A 26,785-nucleotide genomic window follows, 5' to 3' on the forward strand; every position below is an offset into this window, starting at 1 on the left:
TCATGTGAAGCGCTCCAATACCTTCAGGTAGAGTTCGCGCTATAGAAACCTGCATTAAAAAAAACACAGTGCCAGCCTGCATAAGTGCTCTTCCCGAGCAGCCCTGCCAGCCAATCACATAATCTCCCCGTGCCTGAATGTGCCCTTGTGTAACGTAACCAGAGCTCATGTGAAGCGCTCCAATACCTTCAGGTAGATTTTGCGCTATAGAAACCTGCATTAAAAAAAAACACCGTGCCAGCCTGCCTCAAGCGCTCCTCCCGAGCAGCCCTGCCTGCCGATCACATAATCTCCCCATGCCTAAATGTGCCCTTGTGTAACGTAACCGGAGCTCATGTAAAGCGCTCCAATACCTTCAAGTAGAGTTCCCGCTATAGAAAACTGCATAAAAAAACAAGACAATCATGGGATGCCGAAAAAAAACATCGGTCTAGCCTCCCTGGTCATCCCAACTCTGATAGTCTGATTTTAAGAGAAGAAGCTCTTTCAACCCCTGCCGCCAGCGAAAGCAACAGGCAAAGATTCCTTGCGCCATCTAAATGTAACAAGCGCTTAAATACAATGGCCCCGGTGAGCGTCGCAAACAGGAAGGGGAGTGGCCGCCTACAATAATAAACAAGTGGGAGGGGTGGGGGAGTGCGGCTGAGAGCAGGGACATGCAGCATTTACCTTGCGGGAGCAAGCACGATAATTACAAACAGATGTCGTCAAAGCTCGCTCCCTCAAGTGAAATGCCAAACATGCACACGTTGCAATTGAAAGCAATGCAAAGCGTGCACGTTTTTGGGCAAAAAAGCTGATCGATTCCAAAAGGTCCCCTCCTATGCAATGCATGCGCGCTGCGTAGGCGAGACCTAAAAATGGATTAGAAATAGAGATCAGCTGTGGTCCAAGATATCCCACATTTCAAATGCTGCTGTTCATAACGTGGAAAACCAATGGCAAACCCTAGAACAAGAATGGATGGTGTGGACTTAAGCATCTAATCACATTAAGGTGCATGAAAGTGTGATGGGCCAATGTTTGGCTGAACGTGTCCCTTTCAGATAAAAAGTGGAAGAGATGGGTCTTTCGTTCTCTTTGGTACTTCAGGAAATTTTATGAGTGTCTTAGTTGAGTAGGTAGATTATTTAATAGAGCCCTGTACATGGAATGTTCTGCCACTGAATATTTTATACCTGTATAACTAGGTAACATGAAGGTTGTGGCTGGCTGGTTCTAGGCTCCTAGAGGGCCAGTATGGTTGGAAGATCCTGGGGAATTGCTGTGCACCGCTTTAAAGGGCAAGTTCTGTGTTCTGAATTGTGGTCTCTCTTTAACAAGGTTTTGAGATGGAGCTTAAATTAATGACAGTGTTTTCCAGTGCATATAAGCGGGGCCACTTAATATTGGACAATTTGAAGATTAGCAAGAGCGATATATGGGAGCCTTTATACAGAGCATTGCAGTAATCAAACACTGATATAACCACCACAGAAACCAGAACTATTGCATGAGCTCAGATAAGCAAAGAAAGGATGAATGACTTAAGTGAGATTTGACAGGCAGGTCTATGTCAAACAGCATTCCTAGTTAGCATATTTTTGTCCACTTGCTTTGCAGGAAGGAGTGTCGGGAGACCCCTGGGGAATGGGACCCGCTGACCTGTCCCAACACGGACGTTCTGCCGCTCCGTGTACAGGACCCGGAGGGCTCCTTCAATTCATCCTGGAGAGTGCGGGAGGAGGAGCCAGGAGGAGTGACGTCAGCCTCTGCCTTCCTATCAGGAGAGGATGCCAACGAGAAAAAGGAAGAACCCGGATGCAAGGGTGCACAAGCCAGAGGAGCCGGGAGTGAAGTCGAAGGAGAGAGGAGGACGCCAGAGAAGCAGCGGAGTGATTGCTGAAGAGCCGGAGGTCCTAAAGTCCAACCGGAGGATCTCGAGAGCAGACTTACCCCGAGAGGCCAACGACCCCACGCATCGCCCCGCCACTCTCCAGGAGGAGCGTGGCTGGAGCAGGAACATCGCCAAATACAGGGGCTCTCCAAATCACTGGGAGGGAACGGGTAAAACTTTGAGGGTGGACACCGCTTTCACTTCTTATTAGATTTCACGTGGTGGTGGCACTTGATGGTCCCTCACGGTCCCTTCCCCATAGTGTAAAGGCTATAGAACCTTCCACTGACCGGTCGTTTCTTGTTTTATTTTTGTACATTCCCCGATGTCCTGGAGGAGAGCAGAGCACCAAGAATCCCAGCCAGCCCTTCTGTGAACAGTCGGAAAGACAGAATCAATCTCAATAGACAGACTTTCTTTTCTTTTGACAGTTATCAATAAAGACATTCCAAATGACAATCCAAGTATCGGTTGTCCTTCTTAAGGGCGGAGTGTCCTCAGAGTACAAACCTCCCCTCAGGGTTCCTCGACAAGGAGCATAGTGTCTGGCCAAGCAAAAGACCAGGGGAGGGATCAACTGTGGTAGAGGCCAGACCTCCGCTACCACACCATTGAAGTAGAGCCAGTTATGCTTCCTCCAGCGCTGAGCATTTTTGAGGCACTTTGCCCTTCTCTAAGGGTCCCCAAGACAATGCTCTCATTTGAAGAAAACCTGGGTGTCAACATTATACATATTAAAGCAAATATGGTAGGCTTCCAGAATGCATGGTAATGGCACCATATAGATTTTGAAATGGTTCAGTGAGAAGACCAATCATCTTAGGTACGCATATATAGCGGGTGTGATTTCAGCGAGTAAGAACTTAGACCTAACTTGCTGGATGAACTTGCTCGTCAATGATGTAAACCTGAATAGATTGGTTCCATTGACACCCACAGGTGATTTAACAGTGTCTTATGATCAACTTCGTCAAGGGCCACTGACAGTTCCAATAGGATAAAAGCACAAGCCAGGCCCTGGATTCGCATAATCAGCAGTTCTCTCAGCAGTTCTTTCAGCAGTGAAATGTTTTGTAAAAGCGCCCCATGCCGCGTTATCACTTTAATTGTGGACGTGCCCATTTCGCTAGACGCAGCTCGTCTAAGGAAACGGGCATGGTCAGCATTAAAGTGACAGTGTGGCATGGGGCAGTTTAAAAAAAAAAGTTAATAAATAGAAAAAGAAAGATAAAAAAAATTGCGGCCGCGTTTGGCGCAGCTAATAAACCAAAGGCACGACCGCCACTGTAGGAGCGTGGTGTGCCGTGCTATTAAAAATAAAATGAAAGTGTTTCCAGAAAGCGTGTCCTGCAGGCAGGAAAAAAACATATAAGCAAATAGCGCTCAGAGGCTATAATTAAAGCCTACCGAGTAACAACACATGTAACAGGGGGGACTACTAAGCCTATTGACCAATGAAAAGCCACAGATTCCAAAGGACAATGACACAGCCAATTAAAAATATGGGCAGAGAGTGGGTGGAGCTTCAAGTCCATACCTGAATACAGCATGCCTCACAGAGCAGCGCATGTGCTGCCCAGGCTCGACCTAAAAAGGCACAAAATAGTGGATTTTATAGCCGATCAAGTCAGTGATCAAAACCACATAATGTACAAAACTTGGGTATGATTTGAACCCACTGGTTTGAGTGTTCTCCATAGAGGTGGGCAAGCCACTGAAGGCTCAAGCCAGATGCCTGGCCCTAGCTCAGTTGGAGGTCGTGTGGATTCTGGCACCCACAGTCTTAGCTCTTTCACCAGGCTCCCCTACGCCTACTGCAGCACAGAAAGTGCTTCCCAGCACACCCTGTATTGTTTCCGTAATGCATTTATTTTTACAGATTGGCTGATAGGGAAGACAGACCCTGCTGAGTGCTGTTAAAGTGTTCAGAGAATGATTTTTTTAACAGTTTGATAGAGCAGACAATTTGAAAAATCATTAGCATTAAGCCCATCTGCCAGCATCTTCATATTCTCTACAAGACTTGATGCTTCTAGCCCACAGTGGGTGATGGAAAGTGAATGTAGAGGTCTGTATGCACTTCACTTGGGGCAAACCCTTGTTTTGTTCCACAGAATATCCACATAAAAAGAGCATCCTGCCTGTCCTAATCATTGCATATTTGTTTTTATAATGACGTTAGGTTTCATTTTCATTTACCTTGTAGCACATCAATTTATTTAAAATAGTGCACTGATGTAGCTGTTCAATGACCTAAACACAAAGCATTACCTTTGATGTAGAATGAGAGAGAGAGAAAGAGGTACCCATCTAGAAGCTAAACTGCACAATGAGAGACCTGAAAACTTGGGATCAACCCCAGCTTCTCTGTTTGACCAAGTTGTGTGATCGCAGCAAAAAAAATGTATTTCTCTGCGCCTCATCTCCGGTGTATGGTCTAGTAGACTATTATGTTGTTCCATCTATAACAACGTAGGCCACAAATAAGGTGAATGGAACAGACTTGGCTCTTTTTTCAGCCAGATCAGTAGGAGCAGGACACAATTTGAGGGTACACGCAAGCAGATGGCGTCTAACCACTATTTTCAAAAGGGCGGACGGCATCTACCCTGTCAAGAAGTTGACCCCCAAAAGATATATGCAGAACTAGTCCTGGTGTAATTTTCAGACACCCGGACACATTCATCAGCGCCTTCACATTGTCTGCTTTCGGGCAGGCAGCGAGGTGGGCTTATCAGACTCCAGCGGGGCCCATAACAAAGGCCAAAGTTAAGGGGCCATCAGGCCTCCCTTTGTTTGAGTACCCTGCTGTGAGCTATCTGGAGTAGGCCTGGGCTAAAATTTCGTTCCGTTCGCAGAAATTGCGATAATTTGACATTTTCGCGTTCCGGGGAAAGCGCGAAAATGTCAAAATTTCCACATTCCGCAGCTTAGCGATAATTTGGTTCTTGCTCGCGCTGTAAAATAATACATTCTCGCGATTGCCTTACCTGAATCACTGCGTTCGCCGACAAGTTTTCTTGATCCGGTCGCGTTCTCCATGAGATGTTGTATTTTTTTTAGCCATTTGCGCTGTCTCGCGACAGTTCGCGCCCGCAGTGACGTCATGCGTCGCGCGATCACGTCTTTCTTCTCGCGATCATGCACCGCGAGACAACTGAAAACAAGATGGCCACGCCCGCGAGCAACCACATGGGTAAGTTGGCGAGCCACAACCATGCAGAAAATCTCGCGAACGTGCGGGAAAAAAACTTCCGCATCTTCGCGATATTTCCGCGTGTTTGCGATAATTTTTAACATTTTCGCGATAATTTGCGAAAGTGGATTTCGCACATTTCGCCCACCCCTAATCTGGAGCCTCACACCTAAATGCAAATGCAATGGAGGGAAACACATAGTTTGCTGTTACTTTTCAAGTACTCAAGAGAAGCATGGTTTTGACTTTTTCCCGTCCGTGTACATGAGATATGCAGCAGTGTAATAATGTCAGATGTGTTGATCTGTCACAGTATTTACACAAATAATTAAAATTCCCAATATTTTGCTTAATTTCTTTTGTAGCGCTACTCATTCCAATTCAGGATGTCAAAGCGCTTTACATCGCATGTCCACATTATACATTGACAAAAAATCATCCAAGTGTGTAAATCAGCATACAAGATGTGTCACATATGACAATGAGGGTTACAAGGTGTAGTAGTCACATGTTCTTCATAGCTCACTGTCAAGATGAGAAGTGCACTTTATGAACTGCAAGTAGCAAAAGGATCTGTGTGTTAAAAGCAGTAACCCACTTACCTAGCTACATAAAATATAAATCTTCCATCTTCATATTACATGATGTGATTTGCAGGAGACACATTAATCCTCTTTCCAAGTTTGATTAAAAACTGGGACTAGATAAAACAGAGATCTATCCAGCAAATGTGTTAACCTACAGAGTTATCTTACCATCATTATTGTTCCCTGAAATGTTCTGAGCCCACAAAGATCTTTGTAGCATGTGCCTTAACCCCTTAAGATATTTTAAAATGCAGATTTTGCAAGCAATTGAGAAGAATAGATTTACTCTCCACATTTCTCCTTGTTGCCAATTTCTTCGTGGCAGAGTTAAAAAAAAAAAGTAAGTGGAGGTCCAGATTTTGCATTAGGGTTGCATTACTTTTTTGGCACACACCAGACACAAAATCTCATTTGTTAAATCTCTCAAATGTACCCACTATACACCTGCTAAACATATATGTAAGATGTTAAGATCTGATGTCACTTCTTCTGATGTTACTTCCTACGAGGTCTTGGGTTGTGATGCGACTTCCTGTGATGCCATGTGCGATGTCACGCGCTGTTATGTTATTTGCATACTGCCAAGCTTTGTTAGTCCCCCCACTTCTTGCTTGTTTTTTTGGACTTGTGCCCTGAGTGTAGATATAACTATTTCCGAGTTCATGTTTAGAAAGTGTCACTGCTAATAAATCCCTCTCAATGAAGTGATACAATGTGATACATTGAGTGAAACACTCTTGCATGTTGAAGAAATACACTTTGTTTAATCTTGAAGAGTGGTTTTTTTATCATCTCCTAAGATTCTAGAGCAAACTTGGCAGGATCTAAAAGGCGTTTGCAGCAGAGGACATTGGTAGAAAACGGTTTGCTAGTGGTGAGCTTACACTCACTTTCTACCAGTGATATTGGTCAAAATGTAAAAGTCATTTCTGCATGTCACACACTTTTGTGCGTGGGGAGCCTCTCTTGGTCTCTCTTCCCTATTATTTCTTATAATGAAATAATAATAATTTACCCTCCCGTCGCCAGCACCACTTAATGCTCTGCAGCGGCTTTACTTCTGGGGCAAAGATGGCCCACGCGGATAGGGTGCACTGCCTAGGGTGCACGCTATGTTTAGAGCAGGGTAAATACTGGTAGCAGCTCCTTCTCGGGACTGCTTCAGCTCGGTCCTTGTTCCTCCTGACAAGGCAAGCAATGTCCAACGGACACCGCTTGCCTGAAGGACAGTGCACACCTGAACCTGGCTGTGACCGACTTCAAGACTAGCAACTGTGCAGTTAGAACGAACTGCACAGGTCGAAACCAGAGGGAGGGTGGAATGGGTGATCCTCCTCCCATATAGTGACATCACTACTAAGTCTCACCCACTGCAAGAAGACATGTTTGCACCTGAGCAGGCGCCGTTAAGCCACCAGGAAGAAGTAGTTACACAATTGAAGTCTATGTAGCCTGGGTGATGGACAACCTGCCTTCTTGCTTGGGCTTTGGTGCCCCCTATTTTAAAGATTCGGGGTTTGAGGTTTTGGTGGTGGTTCACCCTTCTCTTCACCCTTATTGTATGGGTCTTGAGAATAGTGAATTGTGTGGTCCTTGTGCCTCTTGCCCTCCTATGGATTTGCTCCGCTTGCTTCCTCTTGGAGCTGTGTCCTGGTGGATCTGGCGCTTGTGGTTGCTGTCCATGTCTTCTTTGGTGCCACTTGCTGCCATTTTGTTTGAGTTTAATGCTGCATTAATGTTCTGGAGATGATGGACCACTGTGGTTTCCCTGGTTAGTCGCTGGTTTTTCTCATGGATCTTGCCCTAATCCTTCTTATTAGGCATGTGGTAGGGAACACCTCCATGTATTTCTTATTGGGGCGTGCCTTTTCTGGGGGTGGGATGCTTTTGTTCTGCTTGGGGGTCTGAGGGTCTTTTACCCCTCATCTGATTATTTGCTTGGGGATATTCCTTGCCCTTAAAACCATGCTTGTGTGTTGGAGCAGTCTTGTGTGGCCCTGTCTTACAGGGCACTATGTGTGTCTCAGCAGTGGGGTTCGTGCCTGGGCTTGCCCCTTCCTCTATGTGACCTGAGTATTGTTGCAATCATTCTTGAGGTTGAGTGCATGCATCTTTTGTTTATTGAATGCTTGGTTCCCTTGTGCATTGTGCTCTTTACTTTTGGTCTTGTATTTTGGATCTGTGGTCTTTGGGGTACTCTTCTTAACTCTCAGATCTTTGTGGCCTCAGGCCTTCTCCTATTGCGGTTTGCCTCTGGATGTATGGTGTGATGCTGGCTGCCTTGTTGTGGCCTTTTTCTTCATACTCCTTCAACACCCCCACAACTTGTGTGTTGGGGGTTTTTGAAAAGGGGAATGTAACTCTGGCTTGTCCCACATCTGAGGCTTGTGCCTTTGTGAGCTCCCCCTTGCTCCTGCAATATCCTGGAGTTGGGGTATTGGTTTCTGGAGGGACTTGACCTTCCATGTTTGCAGTGTTTGTTCGGTTTATACTGCAATGAGTGGTTCCCTCTGCTGGCTCACTACACTTATTCTGTGGTTCTGGTTGTCTATTGGGCCTTTGAGAGGTGATGCCCTGGAAGTCATTTTTCTGTGTGCTGCACTATTTTCTGATAGGCCATGTTGGCTCTGGATTCTAATGGCTCCTCCTCTTGTGCTCCTTGTTGAAGTGAGAGTTTGATTTTTCTTGGCTCTGCTTTGCCTACTGTTGGGAGCTAGGGTCCCCTTACTGTTCCCTTTTTTTGGTCTGAGGCCTGGTCACGCACTTTGCCTGCTGGCAGATGGGCAATGGGCAGGAGCGGCACCTCTCTAGTTGTGGATGTTTGCCTCCTTGCTTCAGCTTCTTCAATGTTTAATGGCCCACTTGGCTTGTAAAATGGAGGCCATGAGCTTGCCTGGTCTCGCCTGTGCTTGTGTGTGAATAGAGGTGATATGGTGCACGGCATGCATCTATTTCAAGGCTCATCTCCTTCAGGGGCATGCTGCATCCTGGCTTTTGTGTATGGTGGGGCCTTCATTCTTTTGGGGTGGATTTTCCCCTTTTGTACGTTGGACACTCATCGGCTGCCTTATTGGTGACTGTTGGCCCTACGCAAGTACCGAGGTACTGTTGTGATCGGTTTTGGGTGTGACGTATTGCTGTTTGTGGCCTTTCCCTTGTGAGTTCAAAGGTGGTTTGGGGTGGGTGTGCTTTGGGAGTCTCTGACTCCTGTCTTATATCTGGGAAGCTGCCTTGCCTGAGTTCAACCACACCTTCTCTTCAAAATGTTCTATAGGCATCTGGTATCCTGATGCTACAGAGGAAACGCAGCCTTGCTTCTGAATAGAGGTATGCAATGGTTATTGTCTGAATCATTTAGTGCAGAGCAACTACAAAAAGCAGAGCTCCTCAGAAGATGGTAAAAACATACATAAAACGTTTGCTGACATGCAATGCGATACCAATTTCAAATTGAGAAACAGTGTTAAATATTGTAGTTCTAAAGACTACAAGTACCATAATACACTGCAGTGTCACTGCAGACCAACAGTGGTTTATTATAAAATGTGACAACGCTTATTTTGAGCACGACTACACCTTCTATTTAATTATTTTGTGCTTATGTTCTAATTTGTAAGACATTTTTTTCATTACGCAAATCTGACCACCTTCTATGTTTTTTTGCATTATCACTAAACATCGACTAACCATAACAACCGTCTGATCTGGTACTAACGCTGTGTACCATCATTTACAAAATGTTCATCTCTAGAGTGGACTCCCACAATGTCCCGAAGTGCCCACAGGCAGGCTTCCAAGTATTGAAAGTTACACACACTCACTGATTTTGTATCAAATCAAAGGAAAGGCAGCAACACTGCTTACAGAGATGAAACGCTTTGACGGGTTCAAATATTCCAGAAGACAAAATATAGTCGTCATGGAAGAGCAAAGGCTGCAGGCCAAGAGGAAAAGCTTACGCTGCATTAACAAAGAAAACAATTCTGGGCCCTGGCTACCAGCTGCAAGATTAGTATTGGTGTGTCTGAACATAACAAACAAGCATTGGCAATAGCCTTATAACTGGAATTGCATCCTCAGTTACTGGTATACCACATCAAACATGCACGCTGTCAATCATCTTTGCACTTATGCATTCTTTCATCCACCCATTAACTCAATGTTACATTTATCCTCTCAACCATCCACAATAAAATATATACAGAAATGCAACACAAGTTTTCAAGATAAATTAAAATAATCAAAGTATAAAAATGTGTCAGGCATGTGCTTGCAACTGTGGAAAAGCAAAATAAAATTATATTTAGCATTGAGTAGCCATTTGGGAATGCTATTGTCTATAGTGATTAATTGCTGTGCCAGTCCAAGAGGGTTGACATGTTTCTAAATGTGCCAGTCATTTTGGAACAGTAAACAATGATACACTATGGACAAGATAGCTGCCTGGTAGCATGGGCTTGGGAGTTACTGTGTGCTCCAAATTAAAAACATCCAAAAGAAAAAAAAAGACAAAAGTGCAAACTCAGTTTCAAGTGTATGTAAACATGTAATCAGGCAATATGCCGCAACTCAGAGGGCAATAGCACAAATGGCTGAAGTGGGCTGACTCACTGCTCATACTGTATGCCCTAACAGGTGGAAACAGATTGTGATGGCACTCACACACATGAAAAGCAGTTGTTCCAAAGTCCTTTATGTAGCTATTGATTCATTATTGTGTTTATTTTTATTACAACAGCCTGGCAGATAGCTAAAGCTGTTAGTTCAGATTTAAAAAGTAGTTTAATACAAACACCGCTACATGCTATATATAAAATTACAATTGGTAACGCAATATACAACCCATCCTAAGATACCTAACAAGGATGTTTCCTCAACCCCCAGTTATTGTCAAAGGGGGGTAAGTAACACCAAAACAATTATGTACTACATTAACCGGTCAGATTCTGTGTTACAAAGTTCCTGTCTACACAGGTTTTAACACAATCTGAAAACAATCCACACTTAATGATGGCCTGTCTTTAATATATGTTTTTCACTATAAATAAATCACCCTTAATGCCTTCGTGATAGCATTTTGTAAGAATAAAATAGATACAAGGGATATGACAAACTTTTTCCATTTAACCGATCAAGTCTGTAACCTGTATTATTGGCTTTTCACCATAACCAACGTTGACCTAGTGTACTGAACATAAGCTTTGCAACTAGGCAACCGCCAGGCATATATGCATAAAATCACAACTATATACATAATTACAGCAGACACAACAAAATACAACCCCTCCTAGGTGGGCCTAGCAAGGATTCTCACAGTGCAAATCTTCAGGCATGAGGGGTTGTCATGGGGAGAATGTAATATGAAATCTCTTGTTTCCTACATTACTTACTAAGATTCCATGTGACAAAAATACAGGTCTATGGGCTTTAACACATGTAATATCAAGCCACCCTTAAAGAAAGATCTGTAGGCTTCAATACATGCCTTCACAAAGAAAAGTCAGACCTACTGACTTTGTCTTAACCTTTCATAATAAGCAGATTATACCTACAGCATCAGGTGTGTATTAATCAGGCCAACGGCCTTTATCATTAACATGTCAAAATAACTAACAGATGCCTACTGCATTGAACATATGCTTTCCCACATGGCAGCAGTCATAAAATTACAAACATGCTCACAATTACAAACATGCACATAATTACACTTGTCGAAACAATATACAGGTTCTCCTAAGGGGGCCTAACAAGGACTATCACAAAGCAAATATTCTATCCCAACGGGTCTTCACATGTGGTCTGGAGACCCCAGAGGGCCGGCAATGCCTGCTGTGGGGCCCGTGAACACTTAGAAAATTAACATAATATTAACAGAAACTAAAAAAGCTAAATGTAAAATTGAAAATGTTAAAATGTTCTGTAAGTGTGTAGGAATTTGAAATTGGGGGCCAAATAAATTGGTGAGTGATTTGTAGGAGTAGAAATGCATCAAACAGTATATAGTATGGATGGTGGTTTGACTTATTTGAATTTAGAAAAGTGGCAACATTCCCATTAAAATGAATATTTTGATGTATACAAATTTGTTAATTAAATAGTTTACAATTTATATATTTGTTTGATGAATGCTTCTTTCTGTATTTGTGTACGGTTTTGAGATTCAAATCATCAACGTTAATTATATCCTTGGAGCCCGCCGTACCAGGCTCTACTGGTCATTAAAGGCCTGTTCCAGCATTAAACCGGCGAGGGCCTTTAATGACTGGTACAGCCCGCTACAGAGGGCTCTAAAGCGATTATAACATTCCGCCCCTAGAGGGCAAAATGTTCTAATTTGTAAAACAAGGCCTCATGGAGCCCGAGGAGGTTGAAATCCCCTTGAGCTCCGTGAGGCCTTTGTTAAACATTGGAATGTTGATGCTCTGGGCTTCTATTGGCCATTAGAAGCACAGAGCATTCCATTGTTTTCAATGGCTCTCCCAATATTCTAACGTTCTAATAAGCTGCAGTCCCCGGCTTCGAATAATGACTTAGTTGGGTCTCCTGGGATTCCAATCATGCTTCGTTGGCGGTCCCTGGATTCCAGTAATGATTAAGTGGGGGTCCACCGAAGCCAAAAGGTTAAGAACCATTGTTCTAGACTAGGGTTTGTCAGAGGGAGCAACCAACACCAAAACCCTTGCCTACTATGGTAATCTGTGGGAAATAATAGAACTGCCTAAGGCTTTCACACAACGTAACAGCAATCAAACCTTAGAAGCCTATTTGCTTTCCCTCCCGGAGTGCGAAGGACAAGATGGCCTCTGGGGCTGGCTACGCTGAGAACGAGACCATCTAGTCCTTTGTATTTACGTGGTCAAGATGTGTTTTTCACTATAAGCCAGCCCTATTATTTTTGCTGTCAATTTTCATACTAACCAGATCATACCCACGGTGTACTTCGCACATTTTTCCAATGAAGCAATCAGTCCTAGGTTCATCATGGCCAACTCAGGCCTACTGTATTGGACTAAGGTTTTCCTGCAAGGCAACCATTTGAAAACAAGTTCTGTTGGCAAAACAATGTGCACCCTGCCGAACTGGGCCTACCAGAGATTCTCATAGTGCAAACCTTTTAATCCAGAGGTTTGTCAAAGAGGATAACAAGCCCAAACTCCTTGCTTATTATGGTAATAACTGTGTGCAGGTTTTATCATAGTGTAATAACAATCCGTGGTTACAGGCAATAACTGCAGCACCAGACTAGAATGTTCAAAAAGATTTGTTTCGTGTCAACAGCTCTAGTTTTCTAAGCATGTAGAGTGCTCGTTTCTCAAAAATATTTTCAGAAATGTCATCGTTCATCGTTATACTAATAACTGATAACTGCATGTTTATCACCCAAGATTAAAAACCCCATCAGTACATCGATAAGTAGGTGCTGTAAGTAATGACAGAGCTGAGGGTGGCACCCAGTGCTTTGAATGACTGCCGGTGCCCAAAGCGTGCACAGAAGGCCGTGGGCGGCATCATTAATTGTTAGCCCGCCAAAAAACGAGGCTACATAATTTTGAATCCACCCCAGGCCTCTTTAATTCACCACCAGACACCTACTTCCATTTTTTCTCACTCTTGCAGGGCTCCTGGTTTCTCCCTTTATGACAGTGTTTGTCTTTTTCTTCCTCCTTCTTTCACCTGTGGCTTTCTTTCCCTCTCGGGAAATGTCTGATCAGGAAAATAATAAAAGTGCTGGCCCCCAAATATGTGTGCCAGTGCCCCCCCGCCAACTCAAATCAAGCACTGGGGGCACCGGATATTAAAATGGGGGTGCAAAAAAAGAAACAAGCATATCTTGGAAAGCTGAGTGCCTTGGCAATAAAATTGAGGATGCAAAAAACTTGAAATTTTGTATACAATCAGTTCCGCAGGCTCAAGCTGCTGGCCTCAAATGCTACGCCAGCCCTTTTGTATGTTTACATAATGTCCACCCCTAGTCGCGAGTCAAAGAAGCACTGTACATGCATGGAAGCATCAACGTTAACTATAAATGGTGGTATACCTAAACAATTGAAGGGGGAATAACTCAATAGTAATAGAAATCACCTTCAGAGTTTACTAAGACTGCCATCCACTAAGTGGCGTGTGTGTATTTATACCCTAAAAACACAAAAAATACTTCCTACCATTGTTCTGGCAAGCATTCCATTCCATCAGTTTTTAGTTCATATGAGTTGCTACAGAAGCAGTGACCTCACACATGCACATGGCTATTGCCCCATCTCTGAACGGAGCAATAGACTCGCAACTGCCCAGCAGTCTCCACATCTTAAACTCAGACAATCCCAATTAGTTTCAGTCTTATAGGGCCTCATTGGTGAATGACAGCAAGAGCCCCTGGCAACAGTGGGTTCATCACTGTAAGAAGGCTTCATCTTTACACCGTGGACCTATAATCATTAAACTCTATGGATTTTAATAAGCGCTATAATATTGCAAGGAACACTTATTGAAACAATCGTATGAAACAAAATCAAACTTCGACAACTGTGTAAAATAATGCAGAATACCCGCCGAATGTTGAGGATACTGATATGGGCTGGTCCGTTCCTGTTCACTGAGCGCATCCTTTTCTCTCAATTGTACATCTTACAACAGTACAAGGAAGGGCGCCCGCTTCTCTCTACCACTTTCAGATATTGAAATTCAAGAATGAATGAATCCTATCAATTTAGCAGGACCCAAATCTAAAAGATCTACCTGGGGGAGGGAGGTAGCAGGATCTTCATCACCTGCACTGCTAAACTTTCACATTTCTGGGGGGGGAAAAAACTGAACAACTGAACTGTTTTCTTTCTGTAAAGCTCTTCAAGCATGGATTTTTAACACTTAGACCTCTGTTCTTTTCTCCTCTCTAAGTTAGTGGCTTCGACTGTGATCAATTTCCCAGAGCTATAGCGCATTGACACTCCAGGGTAGTAGAGTGCTCTATAAATTTAATTTTCATTTTATTGCATTTCATTTCATCCCACATTTATATTAAAGAGAAAGTGTATTTACATCTACCTCTTTGTGTATTTTCCTCTTGAACCTTCCAGCTATCCCATCCTAAAATGTATTATACATGGTTCTTACACCTCCAATTGGAAGTTTGATGCAGCCGAACTTACCTTGCGCCGCAGACGTCCACACCCACCATCAGTTGCCCATTGAGCGAAAGCACCTCATCTCGGAGCTTCAGGCGTCCTGATTTCGCAGCAGCGCTATGTTTCCTCACATTGGTTACCCAGATGCAGCCAACATCCAATACGGGTCCATTGTGCACTTTCCTCTTTTTCCCACCTCTGCGCTTTTCACCGTAGTCTCCAAAAATGGGGATGTTACCAAAACTTAGGCCAAGAACTTCTGCGTCGTCTGCCTCTTTGGTTAGGTACACCGTGCAGATTTCCATGTCCAGTCTGTACTGGTTTTGCTGTAGGCTGTTGTCATCCAGAGTAAAATTGAATTGCATGTATTCTCTGATCTTCTGAACAGCAGACAGATAGAGGTTCTGCTCCGGCCCCGCCAGCTCCTGACCCCGATGCTCTTGCAGCCATTGGCGGAAGAGCTGGAGATAATATCCAGCGTTCTCTTGAGTGATGGGCATCGTGGTGGCCCAACGATGCCAACATCATGTGCAGGACTGTTTCTTAGCCAGCGGATCTAGGGTTTGCTCAAACATTTTTGGCTTTTGGTGTCCATCTGCAGAAACAAATTTCACATCAAGACGAGGACCAGCATGTGCCAAAAAAACAGCCAGATGAAATAATATTGTGTATAGCTACTTGGCACAGGAACAAACCCTTGCACAAAAACACACTTGTCATTCAGACCTTCAGGAAGAGGAGGAAGGAAGTGTTGTTTAACTCTTGGCTGGCTGATTATTAGAGATGTCTACATGCGACTGACGTTTGAACCAGATATCCCATGAGGACAGATTTGTCTTCTACGGCCACTCCGCAAACCCAGCAACCTGTGCCCTGTACGGGAGGAGCAGAAAAAAACTGGTTAAAGCCAAGGGGAGTCCAGTAACAATTGAGATGTATAGAGTAGGCACACTCAACTATGGGTTAATCTCTAAATATTCAGAATTTCTCATATAATATAATACATTTTTTTTTTAGAAATCTTTATTGAACAGTTGTTCAGTACGCATCAAAGTATACGTTACAGAGTTACAGACAATAACATGACATTCAAAGATAAGATGATACATGTATAACATGTTAATGTGTTGGCATCACAGGACTGGTGCAAAGATTTTTGCCACCTTTGGCAAAATAATGTGTTGCCGCACCACATCACTAACCCCTCCCCCACCGTGCTGTGATAACCTTTGCTGGCGATAGTTGTAATGTGCATGGTGACAAACCACTGTCTAGGAGCGGTAGTGATGGCGTGAAGTGTCTTACAAGATGTTTAGCTGTTGACCTAGGTGGGGGGTGCTCTGGCAATGACACCTCCAGGACTGAGTGTACACATCAGCATCCAATTTCAAGCCTGATTAGTTATAAACATCATGAGCGACTGGGGATAAGTCACTACACCTATGAATACCCTAAACATGGAATGAAACTAAATCTACTATTTATGTGTGGAGTATGGTGTATACCCCAAGATATTTGTAGCCACATACAAAAAGTAGATTTTTTGAAAACAAAAGTGATATTATGACCATTTTTGGAGAGGGGAAAGGGGGAAGGTGTCTCCCACACCTCCCACTGTTTTCTGCACATGAGAGGTGAGGCGTCAGTCAAAGCTGTCAGAAAAACTTTTGGATTTGAAGGTGACATAGCAAAGCCCCACCCGGTGGCCCAGTGGTTGCACACAGAAAAAAAAATTGTATTTATAATCTATGAGACTTCATCATATGCTGTTCTTGTATAAATCAGGCAAACAAAAATGAATAATTATTACTACAAATATCCCAGCAACCAAAAATGAAAGATAGTTAAAGCTATATATACCCAAACAATTGTTCATTAGACATCCTGACGTATATTTCCTCAACTATATTCAGGACCACTGGAATTATGCGGAAGAAGAAGGCCAAATTATGCAGCAGGGTTTAGTAAATTATGTGGCAAGAAAAGGCAAATTATGCGTCATAATGCGACACGTTACATAATACTATTACATCATTATTTTATCGTTTGTAAACATGATAACTGTCTGGGCATTGGTTGCACCTCATTAGTACCAGTTTATTAAACCAATATAGCAATAAGCAGCAGAAAGGTGCCCAGACCGGCTTTGCAAAGGGCCTTTCACTGCGCAGCAACACGTGTTTCTGCATTTTTAGTAACTTTTGAACTGATTGACCTAGAAACAATTACAAAAATACATCTGCAGATTATGCGGCAGATGGTGTATTATGTGGCAAATGGTGTAAATTTATAATGATGAGAAAATCGCAGCGCCCACACAATCATGTAATTCCAGTGGCCCAGAATATATTACATTTAGCTGATTTACAGCTTAATGTATTAATTTAGCTTAATATTTGCTGAGTCCTGTAATGCCACCTGGAATACCTGGATGCCAGTGAGCCTCAAGTCGGAGTCCCGACTGTCAGCATCTACCCAGTAACCGATCAGCTTCCTTGCCCCGCCACATTTGCAAGGGGTTTTATACCTTTTCTTGCATTAAAGCCTGTGGAGCAAGGGAGGGCACCTCACATTTTTCACCTGTCACATACGCTAGAAAACAGGAATAGGAAACACTCGAAAGCTATTGTACAGTATATTTGAGCTCCCCAGGCTTGGAACTTCTACAAGGACAACTTGCAAGTAGATTGTTAACCACTGCAGCAGAAAATGGATAACTCCTTCTCTGTCTTTTAAAATCTGAGCAACAGAAAATGTGTAAAAATAAAGTAAAACTATTTTTCACATACAAACCCTGTTATCATACCTCCGAAATGTTAATAGAGATCTACATCAGCCATAAAAGATTCATATTTGCCAGATCTCACACTCAAAAACTTTCACTGCATTAACAAGAGCATCTTATGGTAATGGGTCTTATTCAGCATAAACTGTTACTCAGAAAAGAGCTTCCCTGCTCTGGCTAAGAGGCAACATTTCATGCAGAACTTCTCCCGGTTATCCGTAGAGGAGGATTTTTAAAGTCTTTTTGAAGAAATGGTACAGAGGGTTCTCCACTATAGCAGGGGGCGAAGAACTCACTCCTTTGAATGCTCCACCTTCCATTTTGGATTTCTTAATCTTGGGACGCACAAGATTAGAAGCACTGGGCAAGTCAAGTGGGCGATTGGTTGATACTGCGGAGACACAGCCCATAGGAAGAGTGGCCGGCGTCTATGGACAGCACGCTGAAGCAGGCACAAAGACAGCCTTTTCGGCTAAAAGGGACCACTATGAAACTTAATGTGATATTATGCGGTTGCATCAGGATTAGTCCCTTGATAGCAGAACCTAAATGTAGATGTGCAGGGCAAGGGCCTTGAAGAGATCCAGATTTCCCCTAAAGCAGTAAATACTGCACCATATTAAGCTCAAGTTCCTCGAAATCAGAGACTCCTTCCACAACTTCCCAATGAGATCCTGCATCAGGGGGTCGAAGCAACATTTGGACTCTCCCTTAACAGGACTGAATGAGCCACAGATCTTTTCTGATGAAAACCCGTTGCAAGCGTATGCCACGATTACTGCACATTCTGGATGCGTACAACTAGTAAATATGTTTGCAATTACAAATAACTTCTTAGCTGGATTTGCAGTTTGCAATTTTTACTATCAGTGAACAGCTTCCATATAAGAATCTTTTCGCGGAAGAATAGTCCCCATGCCATAATCCTCCGAATTTCTTATAACTCTGCTTGGCTGGGCATGGTTCTCCTGAAAATGAAGGAGCTGATCACCTCTTCTGTGTGATCCGGATTCTTTTTACTGGATCAACAGTAGCTACAGCTGGGGTGATCCACTTATGCACCGAACCATTGAACACTTCAACATCAACTTCCTCACAATCAAAAGGGCCAGCAGTTTCCTCCAAGGCAACCGACCAGGGACCTGCAGAGATTTGGGGTCAAGCTTGGTTTTTGTACAGTTCTCTGTGGCCTGCGCATACTTTCATACTTTCCCATATACATAACATTCACATCCCAGAACAAGCATTGGCAAAGCCAATAGGCCTTGCCTATGAGACCTATTGGCTTTGGGAATGTTTTGTAGCCATGCTGTTCAGAAGTGCAGATGCTTTGCAGAGTGGCTAAAACTAATTAAAGTACCTGCTATGGAGCAGCCAGAGCGAACGTGCTTTTTTTTTTAAGTGCATTAGTGCTGGATGCATCATAGTTTTGTTTAATTATTATTATTTTTAACAATGCTGCACAGCAGTGACACTGCTACACAGCATGGCTACAAATCATGGCCCAAGTCGGCAATGCCCATGCTGCACAGCATGGAAAAAAGCCAATTTCTGTACGCCAAGAGTCCAGCCCAGGGCTTGCCACTAATGTAAACTTTAATTCACGTTGTGGTTGTGAACGCCAACATATATGCAAACCTTGCATCCTGTTCAACAAAGCCCGTTGTGGTTGGAAGCGTATGTGGGTTTATGTGCAGTACAAACGCTCCCAGCTATGAAGAGGTCCCTTTGATGTGGGAATCGTGTCTCAGGCTCCACTTTTCCCTCCATGTTGCCCTTTCATACGCGCTTCCTGGGACGCCAGCTCCAAGTTTAGTTTAATGGGAAATGTCTTGTGGGCTTCTCCCTCCATGTACGTTGGTGCTGTGTGTCGGTATCAGGCAAATTTAAGAATGCTCTAAGCACTGGTAATCAACAGGCACAAGCCGTGTTGTAAAATACGCATTACGGCAGGGTGCTCACATTTGTAGACCCTTGTGATTTGGTGTCTTAAAGAAGTGCGACCCAACTTCAACAATCAACGCGTGATTGGGAAAGGACGCAGCGCAACACTGAAAGGCACTAGTGTGCAACCTCGAAAAAGTAGATCGACCCCACCTCCCCATTATGCAAGGAGGTCCACTCTGTTTCCAAAAAGAATTTGGGAGGTGAGGTAGCTTAGAGTATTGAAGTTCCTGCTTCACAATTCTAGTAAGCAAGACAAAAGAGTTTTTGAATGTGGTTTACTTCAACCACTCCTCTTTTGTAGCATAATCTGCTTTCTTTTTTTATATTATTAGTTAGTGAGACAACTCGGTGGGTAGTGTGCCTTCTGTGTAGCTCTATGAGTAACCGAACACAACACAAGTCATTAACCAACAGTGAGCATGAGCACCGGAATGAGACTCCGTTCAGCTAGGATTGGGAAAGTTCATTCTACATTTGGAAATCTGCAGGGATTCAAGAGGGTTGAGAGTAAAAAAACAAAACAAAAAAAAAAAGTCACCGAAAAGGCAATTTATAACTTTAATAGGGAGTCAGGATGGCATGAAAGGAGGTAAAATAAATATGTACGTTTACTCATACAGGATTGGAAGGAACACAAAGAGAATGCCTAATTAGACCTAGCTGGTAGACTCCAACTTTCAGGCTTCATAAATAAATAACGCTCGGGACAATGTATAACTGCAAGGATAAAGAACGCTGATGCTTTGTCATAACACTTTTTTGGGTGGGAGGGAAAAGGCCGGGATGGGCAAGGAAGGATAAGGGAAGGGTTGGGGGATGGCAGAGTAAGGGCGGCGGGGATGGGTGGGGAGAAGGAGGGCAGCAACACTGAGGAGGAGTGGGTGGGAGGGGGAAGAAGCAACATGTGAAACAAAAAAAAAAGCACAAGTGCTATGGAGGGAGCAGCAGGGAGGCGTATTGGGGGGGGGGGGGGGGACTACTACCTCAATCACATCGGAAGCACTGGAGGGACATGGATTAACCTGAATCAATCGGTGCTTGGTCTCTGCTCCACAGAAATGATCGGAAATTACATTTTGCCTTCACTGGCTAAATTAAGGAGCCTTGTAAGGAAGAGTGACGTGAAGCCAACAAATGGTAAGCAATGGAAGGGATCCAAGCCCTTTTGTATGCTATAGTGTCTTGTATGCTCCCGCAAGCTTGACCCTAAAAAGGTAACTAACCTGTGATCTATCAGTGGAAGAGCAGTACACTCAGACGGTCTGACATTCTTCTTGGCAGAAATTATAACATCCAAGGCATGGCCCTTAACATGCTTCGGTCAGAAACAAATTGTTTAAGACCCAGGGCAGAATGCCTATAAGAAGTGACCTGCACCTCCATGAGTGGGCCAGTCTACCCAGTAATTAAAATTACCTAAAACCAATAAATTAGAGGACAAAATCAATCTGAGATACAAATTGAATTAATTGTCTAATAAAATCCGGCTGCTCCTGGCATTCTGTAACCTATGACAATTGTTATGTGCAAGACGATGATTAAATACATTTGATGGTCAGGAGTTCAGCTGATTTAAATTCTGAATTAAGAATAAGATCGGAGACCTCACTTGGTGTTTGGGAAAGGATCATACATTCAAAAGTGCACACCCAAAGGCCATGGGGATGGAAGGTCTCATCTCTAATATTCAAAGTGGAACAACTCAGTTCTTGTGAAGGTTCCCTTGGTTCGATAACTACACATTTAAAGGGTTCAATGCTGATACTTCACCTCTAGAGTATGTGATCAGACTCTGGTCTATGTAAGAGCTAGAAGCATGGCTAGGGAAGCACTTCAGCCAGATTTTTATGGTCTGCCGCCATCCTTGCACATGCTCAGTCTGCCCCGCAAAGAAGCTCTTCAGCCGACTGCAGCCATCAAAAGCATAGTTTCTGGAGTTGTTCTGCATCTGTTGATACACTCAGGATGTGTTTTTGGGTGAAGGCGGAGAGGGCCAGATTACGTCCACCTATGTACACCAGTTTATTCCGCCTGATATGCTCTTTATCAGTGGGATTCCACGGCAGTGAGCGATGGAGGGAGCTCAGACCAGCGCTGCTATGTCCTCCTCGTTAATGACCTGTCACGGTACACGAGCCCATGTTTGAGGAAGTGTAGGCTGGCCATGAAGCTGGGTGATTGCCCATTCATAGGTGGTGCAGGGCGACTGTGTGAGTAACGGGGAAGCATAGAGAAGGGTAGATCAGTGCTTAAATTGTGATGGTGTTTGCAGGTGGTGGTCATTTTTTGGATACTGGGAATTATTTTTTTTCATATGACTTAGACCCAGAGCAAGAGAGAGAAGGGCAGGAAAGAGGAAGGGAAAGATAGGAAAACAGTAACAAAGGGAGAAAGCAGACATGAAAAAGACATTAAAAGAATGAAATACAGAGACAGGAAGTGTAGGGTGATGGAATAAAAAGGCATGAGGTGGAAACAAGACTAGCCTCCTGTGGCGCTCAGAAGCAACAGAGGGCTTCTAATATTTTGCATCCCTACACATTTTAAATGTATTCTGATTATTTTTTTTTTTTTAAATTAGGTGCACCCTTAACTTTTATGCAGGCATGCTAATACAAATTTAAACAAACTGGAGGGCAGACTGCACACCTTCTCTGGAAATGGGGGCTTCACATGGATGAATCTTCGATTCGTAAACGAGGGTATTCCTGAAGAAATAGTGGCCACCCTGCTGTTCCAGGGCATTCTCGCAATATCAATTTAGAATATATGATCGCAAAATGGACTTTTGTGCACTGAAGTACCGCCTGTGTGTGCAAAGATGTTTGAAAATCAGACTGGAAGAGATGAACAGAATAAGACAATCAAAGGTAGGCAGCCAGTTGATACAGAAGAACCAGGGAAACAAATGGAGAGGACTCTTGTTTCCAAACTGAACATTATAGTCACTCTCTCTGCTTCTCTTTTACAGGCACCAAAATCCGTAACTTAAGTCATACGTTTGTTTTGGCTTCAGAAACGTTTTTAAACAAACTGGCCGGGCCCAATAGAGAGGGGAGGCAGTTCAAAGCGAACAAGTACAGCGTACACTGCCAACATCGAATTCGCTAACTACATGTTGACAATCCATTGCCAGACAGACAGTTCTTAGAATAAACGTATCTGTTTCCTATGTTTCAACCTTGAAAGATAGCATGTTCTCCACAACAGTAGAAAACCGTGTGAACTTCTCTCAAGTATATATCTCAGATGTTGAAAGGAGGAGCCATCCTGGAAAAACAAAAACAGCCCTTTTGAGGGGGATGCTTGAAATTCAAGGGCACATGGTATCGCTCCTCGGATTCCTTCACAGTAAATAGGAGGAGGAATGTTAACTGCACCAGGGTCTCTAGGCAGTCAACCTTGGACTCGGGAGTGCCCGGTACAATGAAAAAGATTAAAAAACAGAGGCAAGTGGCAGTTAACGAGTTGCAAATACTTCCTTCTGAACTAGTTGCTACCGTTGTGGTGCTTGGACAGATCACTGCCTTAGATTCGAGTTGCATCCTGGGGCTGAATAACCCATCCAGTAGAATGTTCCTCACTTTTCTGCTAGACACATAGAACCTGATTAAAAAAGACACACAAAAGATGATCAATATTTAGATGCATTAGTGTGCGCCTGTGATGATTTCTACCCGGTTGACAGAAGTGCCAGGCGCTACAGGGAAGTTTACGATTTTTACAACTTTTCTTGTGTACTTCTCTTTTCAGGGCCTACAAGTGCAGGGACTCCATCTGTCCTGTAAAAAATCCACACGTTTGGTTAGAAAATCTTTTTTTTTTTAAATTAAGAAGGAAAAAAAAAACCTCCTTTGGTCAGATGTAACTCCTTTCCCCATGTGAAATGCTCCCTTTGGTCATGCATTAGTCAATCAACTGTCTGGCACTGTTGACACAGCTTCCTTCGTTGAACACCACATTTCAAAGTGCAGATGCATGTGCTATGGGCCTTACAAATGTATATGAATAGTACATAAAAGCTATGATCCGGGTGTTCACCTCATTTGCAAAGCATTTCCAGGACCTCTGCCATGACAATCACTTGGGAACGCCAAAGAAATCTCCTCCAGGCGATACTAAAGGAAACATTTGCAAAGTTTACACATACTCTACACCAAGCTCACTGCAAGGGAACCCTGGGTGATCCCACTGTGTGAACCATGCCACAGACTAGCGTGCAGTGAGGTAAATTAGGGCCTAGGGTTTGGGGCGTCACTGAGACGGACTGAAATCAACAGCAGAACCACACTAATGCTAACATGACTCGACAGACACTATAAATAAAACACGTCCTCGCTAAAGGGGACAATAACCCTTGAGAAAGCACTAAGCCCACTGCCATATAGGCCGCAACCCATGCTGTCTGAATCATGTAAGAAGCTCAGCAAATGAATGACATCCAAAGCATGGAAATAAAGAATGTACCTAAGCAAAGCCACAGTATGTTCTACAAAGACATGTGTATTGACATGATTTAATAACCATCAACAATGCAGGAATGTTTATAATGAAATCTTTACTGCACAGTGTTGCATGAGGTTTGCAACTTTTTCCACAATCAAATCTAAATATAGCAAGAATGGGAAAACCCAATAGCTCTTGCGCTGATTGCCAGATTTGTGGCTTTGTCAATGGCGGTTTGGTTTTGTCAAGGTTTGTAGGTGAGCGTAGGGGAAGCGAAGCATGTACATGCTCCAATCTTTTCAACATATACATGACACCGCTTGCAAACATCATCCGATCACAAGACATCACCATCATCTCCTAACGCCGATGATACCCAACTCATCCTCTCCCTCACAGACAAGACAACCACCACCATGACCAACTTCACCAACTCCATGACCATGGCAGCAGACTGGATGCGAACCAACTGCCCGCAGCTCAACTCCAAGACAGAAGTACTGGTCCTGGGCAACAACACCTCTCCATGGAATTCTACCTGGTGGCCTTTGGAGCTAGGACCAACACCCACACCCACAGACCATGTAAAAAGTCTAGACCCATCACACCGCACCCCAAGAAGCTTAACTGGCTTCCAATTTACAAGCACAGCCAATTCAAACTGCTCATGCACACATACAAAACCCTTCAAAACACAGGACCAGAATACCTGAACAGCTACAAACACTTTCACTAACCCACCAGACACCTACACTCTGCCTCACTCTCAATCGCACACATTCACTGCATCTGCAAAACTGAAACTGGAGTTCGCTCAGTCTCTTACATCTCATTGAGGACATAGAACAACCTCTCTCAACACAACAGTCTCCTCCTCACTTCTTGCGTTCCGCAAGAAGCTGAAGACATGCCTCTTCGTCTAAACACCTTGCAGACCTCACACCTAGACTTCTGTGCAAGTGCCTGGATACCCTCTCGGGTGATTAGTGCATTATACAAATCAATACAACACAACATGTGGGCAGTGAATTGTTGAGTTATTTTGAGGGTGTTGTTCTAGACAACCCTCTGAATTGAGTCTCTAGAAGAATCGGAGATTTCACAATAGTGTGTTGAGCTCTATCTGAGTGGCTATCCCTCCACCATACACTGGGGTAAGCCTTCTCTGCTTGCTATCACTATCTTTGGAGAGTCAAGTGTGCAAAGAAAGTAACTCGATTATTGAATCAATTAATTAGCATTTGTATAGCATAGCACTGTCCCCCCCAAGGCGTATCTGGGCGCTGTGGGTGTGAAGTCTCTGTCGAAGGAGCCAGGTTTTGAGTTTCTTCCTGAAGTCCACCAGGGAGGGTGCTGTTCGAAGATGGAGGAGTAGGTGGTTCCAGGTCTTGGCGGCGATGTAGGAGAAGGAGCAGACTGCGAAGGATGTGGGGGGTGCACACGAACTAGTGAGGAGAAGTGCAGGTGTCTTGTGGGTAAGTGGACATTCAGTCATTGATCGATGTAGGCCGGTCCTTGATCCTGCAGAGCTTTGTAGGCATGCATGAGGATCTTGCACTGGCATCTCATCTGGATGGGGAGCCAGTGGAGATTTCTGAGGTGGGGGGAGATGTGGGTCTGTTGGGGGAGTCTGGCTGCAGCATTCTGTATGGTCTAGAATCTTCTGGAGTCAGTGGCTGAAACACAGTGTGGAACAGGACACCTAGCATCAATCCTAGCTTCCCAAATTGGCCAAATTGTGGAATTCCATGCAATTGTTTATGTTCCATTTGTCTCTTTTTTTCCCTCATACACGCATAGCGAGCGCCTTTAAATACTTGATTTCAGAATGTGCGCTGTGGAAAACCTTCTCTTGTGTTTGAGTTAGTTAACTATAATGTTATTCCATGTAGCACAACAACAACCTAGGCCACCAAGAGGGTGCAAATAACAACTGACTTGCCTCTAGGCAACTGCATTGCTGTCAGGGCAAGGAGAGGCATACATGTTTTTAAGTTCACATCTGAAACCCATCTGATTTAATAAATGCTTATCAATGCAGTGATATAATCTGGTCTGCTGTAGGAATGAAATACACTTTTTTACATTTTAGGAGAAAATGTATCATATTTCTACATTTTTTGCATGATGTCTTTAAAATGAAGTTGTTCCTAAAGATAAGCGACATGGACACCTTTGCTTCTTTTTCTTTATTTGAGTTAACTGGCAAGTAAATGCTTGCTAGTTTAGGAGGTTTCTGAGTGTTAGTGCTGAGTCAGGTAAACAGTAGCCCAATGTTGCTGTTCAACAGGGAGTCGCATGTACAGGTCAGAAGGGCCGCACGAGGTGGCCCGGTGTACTTTGAGTATTCCTGCTGTAAGGGGTGAAAGAAAAATGTGAGTGAAGCAACAACTAAATGATGGATGAAAAGAGCTGGTTGGAAGACCTTATAAGTATATTAGATATAAAAATTGTTTCAAAAACAAAAATTCCAGACCTATCAAGCTTTGCTACAGCCAATAGATCTGCTGTTCGTTGCTAGCCTTTTGGCTTTCTCAACATCTGTTTTGTCTTGGTTCTTGTAAAACTATTATTGGGTGAGCTTCCAGACCCTCGTAAATATATAAAATAAAATAAAACATCGCTAAAAGCAAAAAAATATTTTTGGGTCTCAAAAAGCGCACATTTCCATATACGTTCCTGGCTCTGAAGGGAATTTCTTTGTTTGCAGATGTACTCCTTGTGAAAGAGTAGAATGCTGTCGCCCACAGTAAAGTTAGTCCACGGCTGAAGTGGGCTGCCCCACTGCTGCATACTGTAGTGAGAGGTGGAAAAATGTGAATGACA

At 43.6% G+C, this 26,785-nt stretch overlaps 1 protein-coding gene across 4 annotated transcripts in view; it reads right to left on the minus strand.

Annotated features, from left to right (window-relative positions):
* PDZD2 (PDZ domain containing 2) overlaps nucleotides 1-26,785 on the minus strand; it is a 1,178,280-nt gene that overhangs the window by 913,862 nt on the left and 237,633 nt on the right. For 3 of the 4 annotated variants that reach the window (XM_085630578.1, XM_085630563.1, XM_085630555.1), the window contains exon 1: nucleotides 14,806-15,408. In XM_085630578.1, coding sequence (XP_085486704.1) covers nucleotides 14,806-15,281 — 476 coding nt within the window. In that variant the 5' untranslated portion in view covers nucleotides 15,282-15,408. Of the gene's footprint in view, nucleotides 1-14,805; nucleotides 15,655-26,785 lie in introns of those variants that run through there. The other variant, XM_085630570.1, reaches the window with a different exon arrangement.

Source organism: Triturus cristatus, chromosome 2_1, assembly GCF_964204655.1.
Source record: "Triturus cristatus chromosome 2_1, aTriCri1.1, whole genome shotgun sequence".
In the NCBI taxonomy this organism is placed as follows: domain Eukaryota; kingdom Metazoa; phylum Chordata; class Amphibia; order Caudata; family Salamandridae; genus Triturus; species Triturus cristatus.